Raw genomic sequence first — 15,755 nt, 5'->3', positions numbered from 1 at the left:
TTTAAAAAATATTTTTTATTGATTATTTAGAGAGAGAGTAAGGGAGTATGAGATAGAAACATCGATGTGAGAGAGAGAGAGAGAGACATCAATCGGGTGCCTCCTGCACACCTCCCACTGGGGATCGAGCCCACAACCCTGACATGTGCCCTGACCGGGAATCGAACCTGGACCTCTCAGTCCATGGGACAACACTCAGTCCACTGAGCCACACCGGTGGGTTCTGTTCAAGTTTTTTTTAAAAGATATAATTCACTCAGAGTGTAAAAATTTTGTAAGACTATGGTAGTCAGAAGAACAATTTCACTTCAGAGGTGTGTATGTACTTAACAAAGTGACTGTTAATGGATTTTCCTGAAACTCCCAAACAGCACAAAGTTGTTGTTTTTTTTAATCCTTACCCAAGGATATTTTTCCTTATTTTATTTTATTTTTTTTATTTTAGATAGAGTGTGAGGGAGGGAGGGAGGGAAGGAGAAAGAGAGAGAGAAATGTCAGTGTGAGAGAGACACATCGTTTGGTTGCCTCCTGCATGACACCAATGGGGCCAGGCTACAAACCTGCAACCAAGGTACATGCCCTTGACTGGGAATTGAACCCATGACTTTTTGGTCTGTGGGCCAATGCTCTAATTGCTGGGCCAAACCATCCAGGGCACAAAGTATTTATTTATTTTTTATTCAGATGGGGGGGGGAGGGCAGAGAGAGAAACATTGATGTGAACATTGATGTGAAAGGGACACATCAAGTGGTTGCCATCCACACGACCCAACCAAGGCCGGGGACAAACTGCAACCAACGTACATGCCCTTAGCGGGAACTGAACCTGGGTGTCTCTGGACTACAGGCCGACGCTCCAACCACTGAACCAAACCGGCCAGGGCACAAAGTATTTTTTAAATTATCTTTCATAAATACATTATATCACTTGTGTTTCTATGTAGTGGGAGAATCTAGATTTTAAAATGTTATATATTGCCCTGGCCATGTAGCACAGTTGGTGAGAATATCGTCCTGATACCCCAAAGTTTCAGGTTCAATCTTTGGTTAGGGCGCATAAAATCAGCAACCAAAGAAAGCATAAACAAGTAAAACAACAAATCAATGTTCCTCTCTCCCTTCCTTTCTTTCTCTAAAATCAATAAATAAACCAATAAAAATAAACTTGTATATAATAGGAATACATAAGCCTTGTCTTTTGAAGACACAGGAGAGTTTGAAATAAGATTTTAAAAGTAGGAATAGAACCAGAGGGTGGGAGGGAGGGAATGCCAACAAACAAACAAACAAAAGAAACCGTGGATTGATTCATAGGTTTCTGCACTTAGTGGGACAAGGGAAAAGAAGTCTACAGTGGCCCCAGTGTTGAAAGTTACACAACTTGGAGATGATGAATCACTGACAAGTTTGGGTAAGGTAATGAGGGGGTGACCTGTTTGGGGGAAAAGATGATGTTTGTTTTTTTTCTCCCAAGTCTGTTGCTTCTAAACTTTCCTCAAGGAATTTTTCAGGACCTTTGAAATGTGTGTTAATGGCTTCCAAAAGTAAAAGGGCTTAAATCCAAAGCTCTAGCCCTGGCTGGTTTGGCTCAGCAGTTGTAGTGTTGGCCTGTGGCCCGGTTCCCACTAAGGGCACATACCTCAGTTGCAGTTTGTCCCCGGCCTGGGTTGGTTGTGTGGGAGGCAGCCACTTGATGTGTCCCTTTCATGTTGATGTTTCTCTCTCTCTCTCTCTCTCTCTCTCTCTCTCTCTCTCTCTCTCCCCCTCTCCCTCCCACTCTATCTGAACAAAAAAATGGAAGGGTGTCCTCGGGTGAGGACAAAAAAAAAATCCAAAGCTCTAGATAGCTAGTTAATTTTTTTTAAATTATTATTTTTAAAATTTTCTTAATTAGGTAGCAAGTGCCCAATTTTCGTCAATTTATTGTTTTTAACATCAGATTCCAGTAATATATAAGCCGGATCTACAGAGAGCAGCCCCGGGAAAGCACGTTAGAATGGGAGTTGAGAGATCAGGATCTTCATCGAGGTTCTGCCACTGATGTATGTGGCAAGGGGGTAAGTGTCTGCATCTAGGGCTCCTTAAACATGTCGGGTGACTGTTTCCTTCTGGCGCTAAAGCTCTAAGTCTTCCTCTTTTTAAGCAATAGTAAAATGTATCCGTGTGAATTCAACTCATCCTACAGTTGAGTTGCAGCCAAGCAGCTGTCAGGTGAGTCAATGGGCTCCTTTCTCCCCAGTTCTCAAACCTTAGGGGGAAACCCACTTTACATGCTTTGGGTGGCCTACAGTTGGTCGGATTTGAAGGACTGTAACAGCACAGGTGAGATCTGCGGCCAGGACATGTCCAAAACACAAACACCAGAGGATGCTGACTCTGACAGCTCCCATCAGAACAAACCAAAGGCCAGAGTTGCGATGGCGCGGGGGCGTCGCACCTGCTTCCTGCGGGTCACGCTTTCTGCCCCTAAACGCACATTGGTTTGGTTTTGCATTCTCCGGCGGGAAGCTCTTTTCTTGCCGAAGCGCATCTCGGCCTTTGTCTCCGAGATTCGCTCAGACCTTGCGGAAGGAATAAGACCCTAAGACGTGGTCTAAGACTCCGCCGGGCTGCCCAGGGAGTCAGGAGCGCAGTCGGCGGCGGTCGCAGGGGCGCGCCCGGGCCCAGCTGGGAACCCGGGCGCCGCGGCCCCGCCTGACCCGGAAGGGCTGGCGCGTGGTAACCCCGGCTTCCCTAGCAACCGAGCCCGCGCCAGGCCAGCCAGCGCCGGCCGCTGCGTCTGCCTCCCGCGATGCCCCTGCCCGTTAGCGACTACCGCTGGCAGCAGACGGAGGCTGCGGTCTTTATCTCTGTGCCCCTCCGGGGCGTCTGCGTCCGAGATGCGGACGTGTTCTGCACGGAAAACTATCTGAAGGTAGGAACGCGGGGCCCAGCGGCTCCCGGGGGGTCGGCCGCTCTGCTAGTGCGCCCGTGTGCGCGCGCCCGGCGCGTCCTTGCACCTACCGCCTAAAATTACTGCGCTGAGCCACGACACAGCCCCGTGCTGGTGACACCTCCTCTGTAAGCAGATGTTATCAAGTCGGTTGTTTTTCTCCAGGGCTTCCTACCTAAGCCTTGCTAACCTTTCGCGACCTGGAATAAGTTTATGGCAGGCATTTAAGAGAATGATTTTGGCCTCTGGCACGTATTTCTTAACGGCTGTTTTTAATCTGTGTAACTAAATTAACTTTCGTTTCCCCCCTCCTCCTGATTAGGTCAACTTTGCTTCATTTTTATTTGAGGTGTTTCTCTACGCTCCCATAGACGATGAGAGCAGCAAAGCCAAGATTGGGAATGACACTATTGTTTTCACCTTACATAAAAAAGAACCGGTCATGTGGGAGACCCTTTCTGTGTCAGGTGGTGAGTTCTTTGTTAAAAGATGGTCATCTGGTTGTGCTTTTTATATTTTATACCTTTCTAAAATTTTCCTCTTTTGGAACAATTATGTTGCTCTTCTAGGTAAAAAATAGGCACATGAGCATGACTTAAATGAGATAGTGCTTCAACTGCCATTTAAAGGAAATAACCTAAAGATTGAATTATTCAAAAGTTAGAGCACACATTAATAACTCTTTTTTGTTTTGGTGGTACGTGCCCCTAACGGAAACCGAACCCGGGACTCTCTGGTCCCCAGGCCAACGCTTAACTGCTGGGCCAAACTGGCCAGGGCACACATTAATAACTTTTTTTTTTTTTTTTTTTTATCCTCACTCGAGGACATTTTCCCATTTTTTTATTCAGCTAGAGCGGGAGGGAAAGAGAGGAAGAGAGAGAGAGAAACATTGACGTGAAAGGGACACATTGAGTGGCTGCCACCTGCACGACCCAACCAGAGTTGGGGACAAACTGCAACCGAAGTACGTGCCCTTAGCGGGAACCAAACCCCGGGGCTCTCTGGACCGCAGGCCGATGCTCCAACCGCTGAGCCAAACTGGCCAGGGCACACATTAATAACTTAAGCAGAAGATGTGGTTTGCATCTTTAGTAGATAAGGCCTTCTGGATATGACCTTTCTTGAGCACTTATTTTGTATTAGGCATTAACACATCCTCACTTAGGTCCCCCGCTTTTTTTTTTAAAGGTGAGGCTACTGAGGCACAGAGGGTTTAGTAATTGACAAAGGTCACTCAACTAGTAAGTGGCAGACTGAAACTGGAGCCTTAGCAGATTGACTGTAGAATGGTGATTCTCAACCCTGCCTCCATATTTGAATCACCTTAGAACTTTTAAATAATACACAAGTCTGAAACTTACCCTAGGCCAATCAAACCAGTTTCTAGGAGTGGGACCCCAGAGTTGGTAGTTTTGTAAAAAGCTTTCCAAGAATCATAATGTGTGGAATTAAGATTCCCTATTCTCTGTACTCTATTTATTTATTTATTTATTTTTTATCCTCACCCGAGGACATTTTTCCATTTTTTGTACAGATAGAGTGGGAGGGAGAGAGAGGAAGAGACAGAGAGAGAGAAACATCGATGTGAAAGTGACACATCGAGTGGCTGCCACCGCACGACCAACCAGGGCCGGGGACAAACTGCAACCGAAGTACGTGCCCTTAGCGGGAACCGAACCCGGGTCTCTCCGGACCGCAGGCCGATGCTCTAACCGCTGAGCCAAACCGGCCAGGGCTGTACTCTTTATCAGTACAGTACTCTGTTCTTTTGCCAAGAACAGCTTTGTCAGTAGTTGCCCTGCACTGCTTTAGCTGTTTTCTTCCTCCCTCTTCTGGTTTTCATGTTTTACAGTGCTTTATCTCTGCTGCCTGAAATGTCTCTTCGTTCTCTGGCAGCACGGAGTATTAAGAATGGAGAGATAGCAATCATTCTTTGTATGAATGTTTTCTTGTTATCTTGCAGCAGAATTTAACGATTTAATCTTCAGGGCTCAGAATATACTGATTAAAGTAGGTTACTGTAGCTGGGTTACTTTAGTGAGTCCCAGGCTAACTGAGGAATTTTTTTAAAAACACCAGACTCTGCTCTGGCTGGTTTGGCTCAGCAGTTAGAGCGTTGGTCCCCGGAGCAGAGAGTCCTGGGTTCCTGCTAAGGGCACCTACCTCTGTTACAGTTTGTCCCCAGCCCCAGTTAGGGTTGTGTGGGTGGCAACCAGTCAACGTGTCTCTCTCACATGGATGTTTCTCTGTCTCTTCCTTTCTCCCTCCCACTCTATCTGAAGATAAATGCGAAAGTGTCTTCGAGTGAGGATAAAAAAAACAAAAACACATTATGAAGGACCTGTAAGGCTTTAATTATTCTGCCAAGGGATCTGCAGTACCCAAAAAGTTAAGAATCCCTGTCTTGGCCCTGGCCAGTTTGGCTCAGCGGTTAGAGCGTTGGCCTGCGGTCTGGAGAGACCCGGGTTCGGTTCCCGCTAAGGGCGCGTACTTCGGTTGCAGTTTGTCCCCGGCCCTGGTTGGTCGTGTGGGTGGCAGCCACTCGATGTGTCCCTTTCACGTCGATGTTTCTCTCTCTCTCTCTCTCCCTCCCACTCTATCTGTACAAAAATTGCAAAAATGCCCTCGGGTGAGGATAAAAAAAAATAATAATAATAATAAAAAAGAATCCCTGCCTTGGACCTGCTTCATCTCTGCCTTCTCCCCCCATCCTACCTCACCCTCTTGCCCCAGGTTTTCTCTCCTCTCCTGTATTTTTTCCCCTCAAAGTCTAGATGCCTCTGTGATCCCACTTCCCCTAAGATAATTTACCTCATCCCTAATGGATCGTAGCCTGTGTGTAAAACATTGAGTCACTGAGTATAAAAATAACTGTGAATGGTAAAATTCTATATATAACAAATTGTGTTACTTTATAATATTTCCTAGGGCTGACCCTGAACTCTTCATGTGTATAAATTACCTTTTTGTTTGTGAAGGTGATTGATCATATCAGAGAGTCTCAACCCATTTTCTCTTCTAGACCTTATAGTGATTATTTATTGTGACCAGGTTTACAAGCAAATACCCCTGCTGTCTCAACAGAGAGGAGGATATATGTATTATCTCTCTCCTCATCTTGTCTCTTCCCTCTACCTTTCCTTCCTCTTCTCTCTCCCTCTCATTCCACTATCCTCTCTCTCTTGTGCCTTTTTGTTCTCCCTCTCTCCCGGCCCTTCCCCTCACCCCATTTTTTCTCTCATTCCCTCTCTGTGTTGTTCCTCCTCTCTCTGATTCATATTCTCTCTCTCATTCTCTCCCCCCTCTCATTCTGTAGTAATTAATTACTATACAATTACTTGCTGACCATTTAAGGTTAGCTTCTTGGCCAGTTTAATATTGAAAAATGTTTTCACTTTTCCATGTGAAGTTGGGTCCAAAATAAATCTCATCCTGAGCCCAGCCGGTGTGGCTCAGTGGACTGAGTGTCCTTGCATGGACTGAGAGGTCCCAGTCCGATTCTAGTCAGGGCACATGCCCGGGTTTGGGGCTCAATGCCCAGTAGGGGGCGTGCAGGAGGCAGCCAATCAATGTTTTGCTCATACTGTACTGACGTTTCTATCTCTCTCTCCCTTCCTCTCTCTCTTTAAACAAAATCAATAAAAATCTCATCCTGAATCATAATGTTAAGCAGTTTCTTCTAAGTAAAACAAATTTATCATATCCTAATTTAGTGATTTCTTTTTTTAAATATATTTTTTTAATTAATTAATTTTTGTTACAGATGTTTCTCCTTTTCCCCCCCATTGACACCCTCTTCCCAATCCCGCCCCCTAGTGATATTTCTTATGTTTTAGTTGACAAAGAGATGATGCAAAGAATACGGGAGAAATCTATTTTACAAGCACAAGAAAGAGCAAAAGAAGCTATGGAAGCAAAAGCTGCAGCAAGGCGGGAAGATCAAAAATATGCACTAAATGTCATGATGAAGGTAAGTTACAGATTGATAGGAAGGTCCCCTAATTAAAGAGATGATAGCCCTGACTGGTTTGGCTCAGTGGTAGAGCTTTGGCCCATGGACCAATGAGTCCCGGGTTTGATTCCAGGCAAGGGCACATACCTCAGTTGCGGTTTGACCCCAGCCCTGGTTGAGGTCCTGCGGGAGGCAACCAGTCAGTGTGTCTCTCTCATGTCAATGTTTATTTCTCTCTCTCCCCATCTCTCCCTTTCTCTCTACCTGAAGATAAATAGAAAAATATCCCTGGGTGGAGATAAAAAACAAACAAACAAAAAATTAAAATGGGCCTGATTCTTGCATTGCATACCTGATAGGCCGGTTGTGAGTTCCTAACAGAACAGGACACATTAAAGCCTCTATAAAGGCATCTAAATGTATCCTGGCATCATTAAATAAATAAATAAATAATATTAATAAAATAAAGAGATGATAATAAACTATGTAAAGATGATTAGTTCCAAGCACTGTATTTTCTCACCTTTTTGTTCATACTTTGGTTATAGGACTTACTAAGTTATATAGGCTCTCTGCTAATTGCATGTGTTCCTGAAAATATGAAAGTTGAGAGTGTAAATGTTGAATAATAATAGATTTACTTGTTTCAGTGAGAATTTTCTATTTCCAGGGAAGTCAGAAGATAAGGTTTTATAGTGTATTTTACCTCTTAATCTTAGAATAATGAACATAATTATTTAAAATAAGAAAAACACTAAATATTGACAAATTAGTATCTTTTTAACTATTGAGGATTTCAAGTTAAAGCTTTAATCAGCAATATTTTTTGAGATATGATTCACATACCCTACAATTCACCCATTTAAAGCTTACAATTCATTCGTTTTTAGTATATTTAGAGTTGAGCAATCATCACCACAATCAATTTTAGAACATTTTCATCACCCCCCAAAAAACCCCATAACCATCAGCAGTCACTATCCATTCCTCCCACCCTGGCCCTAGGCAACCACTAATCTACTTTCTATCACTATAGATTTACCTATGCTAACTAGTTTTTGCAAGTAATGTCTTACCTTATATTCTCATTTGATGTCTTGAGATGATAAGAAATCCATACTAACCATTATCTCATCAAGAGCTCTGAACCTTTGACTCTTCTTTTGCATTTGGATCATTAGTATTGTTTTTATAATCAACAGTTGATCATTCCAAAGATTTCTTCTCTTTTATCACTTCTACTTGATTTTTAATATAGCCTGTTGTTATACACTTTGTTTCTTAATTAAATAGTCAACTGACCAAAGATTCTTGCAGTATACTTGATGAGTTCCAGTTTTTCTTGATTGTATTATCAGTTCTGTGAGCCTTTTGATTTTATCATTTTCCTGAATTTAAAAATATAAAAGCAAAGAATAAAATTTGTGACAACAGGTAAATAGTTACTGAACTAATAAAACAGGGTAGTACTGGCCTCGTAAAATGAGTTTGGGGGTGTTTCTTCCTCCTCAATTTTTGGGAAGAGTTTTGAAACCACTAGTACTCTTTAAATGTTCGATAGAATTTGCCTGGCCAGTGTGGCTCAGTGGTTGAGCATCAGTCCATACACCAAGAGGTCACCGGTTCGATTCCTGGTCAGGACACATGCCCAGGTTGTGGGCCAAATCCCCAATGTGGGGCATGCAGGAGGCAGCCAATTGATGTTCCCTCTCATCAATGTTTCTATCCCTCTCCCCCCCTCCCTTCCTCTCTCGCTAAAATCAATGAAGAAAAAGATTAAATGTTTGATAGAATTTACCAGTGAAGCCATCTGGTCCTAGACCTTTCTTTCTTTCTTTCTTTTCTTTTTTTTTTTTTTTACAGTGGAGTTAACACAGCCTTTTTAATAAGTGGTGTTGGGAAAATTGGACAGCTACATGCAAAAAATTGAAATTAGAACCATCAACTTACACTATACACAAGAATAAACTCAAAATGGATAAAAGACTTAAATGTGACTCATGAATCCATAAAAATCCTAAAAGAAAATGTAGGCAACAAAATTTCAGACATCATACGCAGCAGAATTTTCGCTGATTCATCAGTTTCTAAGCAGATGAAGTAAAACTAGTCACTCAGTATTCTTGTGTGGCTTCCTTTCTCCTGCATAGTCACTCTCTGGAGTTTCCTTGTCTTGGGCTCCGGCAGAGGGAGGGCAGACTGGACTGGAACTGTGTGGGGACACTCGGGATTTAGAGGGCACTCAGAGCTTTTGCTGAGTTGCTGCCACGCAGGACGGTGGCCATCTTGCTCCTGGACCTTTCTTTCTTAGGAGGTTTTTGACAACTGATTCAATCTCCTTACTTGTAATTGGTCTGCTTAGATTTTCTATTTCTTCATGATTCAGTCTTGGTAGGTTTTATGTTTCTAGGAATTTATTCATTTCTTTTAGGTTGTTCAATTTGTTAGTGTACAATTGTTCATTGTAGTTTCTTGTGATCCTTAGTATTTCTGTGTTATCAGTTGTAATGTCTCCTCTTTCATTTCTGATTTTTCTATGAGTCTTCTCTCTTTTTTCCTAATCTAGCTTAAGATTTGATGGGCATTAGCGTTACTTCTACATTTTGGCTATTGTGAATAATGCTGCTATGAACATGGGTGTACAAATATCTCTTCCAGACCTTGATTTCAGTTCTTTTGGGTATGTCTGTACCCAGAAGTGGATTTGCTGAGTTATATGGTAAGGATACTTCTGTTTTTAATTTCTTGAGTAAGTAGCATACCAGCTGTACCTTTTTATATTCCCACTAATAGTGAACAAGGATTTCAATTTCTCTACATCCTTACCAATATTTGTTTTCTCTTTTTTTGATAGTAGCCATTCTAATGGGTGTAAATGGTATCTCATTGTGGTTTTGATTTGCTCCTCACTGCCATTTTAATTTTCTTTTTTTTTACTTGCAAATTAATTTTTTATTATAAGAAACATGTATTTATTGCAGAAATGTTTAAAATATGCACATATAAAGGAATTAAACTTATAAATGAGATGTTTATTTTAATTGAAAATATGCAAAATTTTTTCTTTAGATTTTTATATAGACACCTTTTTGTGGCCATTGTTTTTCTCGTGTAGTTTTTGTCTTTTTGGCTCTATCTCCCTCTCTCTTTTCTTCATATACCCACCAAAATAATCTCCCTTTTAAATCTGATTTACTCTCTTGATGTATTTTTTTGTCCATGTTTATGTAATAATAATGTATAGCAATTATATACATATTTTAAAGCTCACATATATTGAATATTTACTATATAACTAATGATTGTGTTAAGCATTTTATTTGAATTTTTGCATTTAATTCTCATAAAAATGCCTTATGAGGTTCTTTACTATAATTTTTTTTTCTCTCATTTTATGGAGGAAGAAATTTAGTCACATAGACATTAAGTGATTTGATTAAAGTTACTAAGTAAGTGAAAGAACTGGAACTGTACTTTGGTTCCTATGTGTATATCTTTTAAAATAAAAATATTATGTAATACATAATGTTCAAGAGTTTTCTTTTTTATTTAATACTACGCTGTAAACATTTACTTGATAGGTACTTATTGTGATGCTACTAATGCCAGTCACTGCTATCGGGATTTCTCCTTAACTTCTGTGTCTAACCCTCACCAAGGACCATTTATTTTACCTCCTAAATATCTCTCAAATCTTTTCTTTCTTTGTTCAGTGCCACCAATGTAAGACATGCCACCATCCCCTACCATCTAGATTATGGCAACAGCGAGGGTCCTAATAGGCATACTGATATCTGTTCCTGAGTCCATCCCATCCGTTCTCTGCTTTGAAGTCAGGCTGATCTTTTCAAACCCAAAATCTAATCACATCTCTTCTCCATGTGAAATCCTTCAATGACTGTAGGATAAGAATGCAAATATGAATATTTGGACCTTTATTTTCTAGTCTTCCACTAATCTCCTGAATTTTTTCTCTTAGCATTACAATCACACTAAATTGCTTTCAGTTCCTTGAATCTGACCCTAGGGCTTTGACATGTTTCCTAAACTGGAAAATTTCTTCACTGTCCATTAATTACTCCTGTCTCAGATCTCCCCTTAGTCATCACATCCTCTAGAAGCAAGGAGGACTCTCTAACCCTGGCCTTTGTGACTAGGTCAGTATCCCCATTAGAGGCTTCATAAAATCTACCTTTCCTTTGTAGTTTTGCTAGAATTCAGTTCTGTGTGTGACCATTTGATGAGTGTCTGTTTCCCTCAGTAGGCTGTGAAAGATGTGAAGGAACTCACTTCTCTGTTTTTGCTTACCATTGCAATTCCAGAACCAGTACTATAGTACTGCAGTAGTATTTGTCGAATCTATGGATGGTGAACATAGACACAATGTCTGTACTTGAGAATTTTGTAATACAGAATGTAGACAAGTAACAGAAATTATTATGTCTTCAGTTAATTGTTATGATGGGGTTACTAGATGCTCTGGGAGCAATGAGGAAGCACCAAAATGGATTTGTGGGCATGAGAAGGATACCTGAATTTTCTTTCTAATCTGATGTCTAATCTGATATCTGAAGACTGAGTATGAATTAGCCAAATGCAGTTGGCAGGTATTGGAGAGTAGTCTTAGGAGAAAGGTGGGGATGGCACTGTGAAGATGGGTTGTTGCCCCATCATGGAAGGGATAAGAGTTAGTTTTTTATTCTCTAGGCAAAAGTGTGCCTTGATTCCAGCCCTCAAAAAACAGGGACCTCACCCTGGCCAGTTTGGCTCAGCGATTGGAGCGTTGACCTGCGGTACAGAGAGACCCGGGTTCGGTTCCCGCTAAGGGCACGTACCTCGGTTGCAGTTTGTCCCCGGCCCTGGTTGGTTGTGCGGGTGGCAGCCACTCGATGTGTCCCTTCACATCGATGTTTCTCTCTCTCTCTCTCCCTCTCCCTCCTGCTCTATCTGAACAGAAAAATGTCCTTGGGTGAGGATAAAAAAAAAATTAAAAAAAAAAAACAGGGACCTTTGTTGAGAGAGAGACATACCAAATGTCCAATTATATGGCAGGGCAAAGAGATGTCACCAGTCAGTTAAGTACCAGCATTGAGCTTTGATCCATCACAGTTGTACAATGAATTCTTTTCGAATTAATGAAAATGAGGAATAGAAACTATAAATGCCATTGGAATTTGGAAGATGAAAGGCTTGGCTACATTGACTATGAGAACCTCCCCAAATCCCTTTTTTAAATGTCTTTCAGGGTGCAACTTACCATATCAAACCCCTCTTCTCTTTCTTTCCCTAAAATGCAAGCTGGCCACTGAGGATTACTTTCCTCATTTTTGGAGGCTTCATAACCTTGATATACTTATCACTACTGATGGACATATGTGGGTGCTAACAAAAGGTGTTGTTTTGGAAAGTTGATATCAGGAACATTGATGATAGACTCCAAAGCCCTTCTCATAAATTAAATTGTAGGAGAAAAGCTGTACTTGTCCAAACACCTCCTTCCTGAGAGGTTATATGCCATGGTGATAAGAGTTGATCAAGATCCAGTCAGTATAACAAGAGCAGCCATATGACAATGATAAGTAGTATAACTTGATTCAGACAAACCATTCACTGGCATGTTCACCAGAAAGTCCTAGGTAGAACTTTGCCTATCTAGAAATTCCCCTCTCTCGCCTATATCTGGCATCTCCAGCTATATTCTAGATATTTCCCTGAATTTAGTGGGTGGCCATTTTAATTTTAAATGTATTTTTGAAACCCATCCGTTTCCCCCTTCCCTTCTAATTATTTATTTTTTATTTTAAAGTATTTTTCTTTATTGATTTTAGACAGAGAGGAAGGGAGAGGGAGAGAGAGATAGAAACATCAATGAAAGAGAACATCGATTGGCCACCTCCTGCTCACCCCCCCAATGGGGATTGGGCCCACAACCTGGGCATGTGCCCTGACCAGGAATCAAACCTCTTGGTGCGTGGGTCAATGCTCAACCACTGAGCCACACCGGCTGCCCCCCGCCCTTTTTAAAATGATTTCTTTGAGGTATTGGTAAGTAGAATCTTTAATTTTGCTTGATCTTTTCCTCTCTTCTCCCATCATTTGGCCTGTACTTATTCTTTTCCTTGAATAACAGCTTTATTGAGAATCATTCATCTACCATAAAGTTCACTCTTTCAAAGTGTACAATTTTGTGTTTTTTAGTTTAGTCGCAAATATACAGCGATCGTGACTATCTCATGTCAGAACATTCCCATCACCTCAGAAAGGAACCCATATCTATTAGCAGTCACTTCCCACTCTTCCTTCCTTGGGAGTCCCTGGAAATCACGAATCCACTTTCAGTCCCTACAGATTTTCATATTCTGGACATTTCACATATAACATGGGCCTTTGATGTCTGCTTCCTTTCACTTAGCAGAGCAATTTTCAACCTTTTTCATCTCATGGTACACATGAGTTAAAATTCTTCGGCACACCAAAAAATATAGTTTTTGCTGATCTGACAAAAAATAGATATAATTTTGATTCATTTACTCTGGACAGCTATTGTTGTGTTGACTGTCATCATTTTTTTATTTGACAGTCTAAGGGAAAAGAAGTCAGTGCTCCTGAATAAATTATATGTTTTAAAAATTCTTGTGGCACACTGGTTTAAAATTGTTGACTTAGCATAATGTTTTGAGGGTTTATCCATGTTGTAACATGTGTGAGACCTTCATTCCTTTTATGGCTGAACAATATTTCATTGTCCATACAATTTGTTTATGTACTTTTCATTTGGTGGAAATTTAGGGGTTTTTTTTTCCCCCCACCTTTTAGCTGTTGTGAATAATGCTAATGTGAATACTTACTTACAACTATTTGTTTGAGTACCTATTTTCAATTCTTTTGTGTATATACCCAGAAGTAGAATTGCTGGGTCATTTGTAATTCTATGTTGAACTTTTTGAGAAACCACCAAACATTTTTCCAGAGCAGCTGCCCCATTTTACATTCTCTGCAGCAATATATAATGATTCCAATTTCTCTACATCCTTGTTATTTTCTGTTGTGTTGATTGTAGTCATCCTGATGGGTGTGAAATGGTATTTCAATATGGTTTTTATTTTTATTTCTCTAACAGTGATATTGAGCATCTTTTCATATGTTTTCCAGCAATTGTTTATCTTATTTGGAGAAATGTCTATTCAATTCCATTTTTAAATTGGATTGTCTTTTTGTTGTTGTTTTATAAGAGTCTTTGCATATTCTGGATAGTAGATCCTTATCAGATAAATTACTTCCAAATATTTCCTCCTATTTTGTAGATTGTTTTTTTCACTTTGATGTGTCCTTGACACATAAATGTTTTAAATTTTCATGAGGTTCAGTTTCTCTATTTTTTTCTTTGCTGCTTATGGTTTTGATGTCAGTCATATCTTAAAATCCATCAGCAAATCTCTGGTCCAAACCGGCTAGGGGTCCATCACCAAATTAAAGTGTAAAGATTCTCCCTATGGTTTCCTCTAAAAGTTTTATGATTTTAGCTCTTATATTTAGATTGTTGATTCATTTTGATAATTGTTTTATATGATGTGAGGTATGGGTTCTGCCTCATTCTTTGGCATATGGATATTCATTTGTCCCAGCACCATTTGTTGAAGACACCATTCTTTTCCCATTTGAATGGTCTTGACAATCTTGTCAAGTCAGTCAGCTCATAGATACATGGGTTTATTTCTGAACTCTTTATTTTATTCCATTGGTCTATATGTTTATCCTTACAGCAGTACCACACTTTCTTAATTATTGTAGCTTTGTTATAAGTTTTGAAATCAGGAAATGTGAGTGCTCTAGTTTTGTTCTTTTTCAAGATATTTTGGCTATTCTGGGTTCCTTGCAATTTCATTTGAATTTGAAGATTGGCTTTTCCATTTAATTATTATTATAGCATATCCATTGTTAGCCGATTGTTATCTTTGACACTACCTTTCCTATACATACATTTTGTCAAGTGTACTAACCTACTTCCTTTTTTTTTTGCATTTATCCTCAGAGCGTAAGAGAGAGAGGGAGGAAGAGAGAGAGAAACATCGACATGAGAGAGACACATCGACTGGCTGCCACCCACACAACCCCAAATGGGGTGGGGGACAAACTGCAACCAAGGTACGTGCCCTTAGCGGGAACTGACCCCAGGACTCTGGTTCGCTGGCTGACGCTCTAACTGCTGAGCCAAACTGGCCAGGGCTCCTTTTTGTATATGTATATCCCAGATTCACAGCATCTGTATAGAAGAAAACATTCAATAATCATACATATGTCCACTCTTTTGTTTACTTTAAGCTTTTTTTTAGAAGTGTGGTTAAAATGCATTTTTATTTCCTATGTCCTCTTGGCTTCAGAGATAGGATGTGTGGAAGTTTCCCAGAGCTCTTACAACTTGAGCACAGGACAGTCAGTCTTCTGTCTCCTTTTTTCCCAAGTCCCTGAATTTAGACCTTAAAGAGCTTCTTGGAAAGTCAGTGAAGGCTTATAAGGAGATGATTTTAGGGTGATATTGGATATTTTTCAACGCTCTGTATGTATATAGGCCACACTTTGTAGAGTTAAGGTTGAGTACCTGTTAAGTTGTTAGTGGCTGAAAATAGGAATAGTGTAGGGTAATACATTCATAATATCAACTAGTGTGTTTGTTAGCCAATCCGCAAATTCTTCCAAAAGATGCATTTCATGAGGCCAGCATTACCCTGATACCAAAGCCAGATAAGGACACTACAAGAAAAGAAAACTACAGGAGAGTCTTAGGACTTCTGGTAAATATGGCGGTGTAGGTAAACACAGTACTCGCCTCCTCCCACAACCACATCAAAATTACAACTAGCCCTGGCC

General features: G+C 40.6%; 1 protein-coding gene across 2 annotated transcripts in view; it reads left to right on the top strand.

Moving 5' to 3' along the window:
- The first annotated feature begins 2,791 nt into the window (after positions 1 to 2,791).
- Positions 2,792 to 15,755, top strand: part of DNAAF4 (dynein axonemal assembly factor 4) — a 64,362-nt gene continuing 51,398 nt past the window's right edge. For both annotated transcript variants that reach the window (XM_036270321.1, XM_036270329.1), the window contains exons 1-3: positions 2,792 to 2,914; positions 3,255 to 3,402; positions 6,772 to 6,905. In XM_036270321.1, coding sequence (XP_036126214.1) covers positions 2,792 to 2,914; positions 3,255 to 3,402; positions 6,772 to 6,905 — 405 coding nt within the window. The remainder of the gene's footprint in view (positions 2,915 to 3,254; positions 3,403 to 6,771; positions 6,906 to 15,755) is intronic.

This window comes from Molossus molossus, unplaced genomic scaffold (assembly GCF_014108415.1).
Source record: "Molossus molossus isolate mMolMol1 unplaced genomic scaffold, mMolMol1.p scaffold_m16_p_1, whole genome shotgun sequence".
NCBI lineage: Eukaryota > Metazoa > Chordata > Mammalia > Chiroptera > Molossidae > Molossus > Molossus molossus.
The sequence above is the reverse complement of the archived record's forward strand: the minus strand, read 5'-3'. Positions and strand labels throughout refer to the sequence as shown.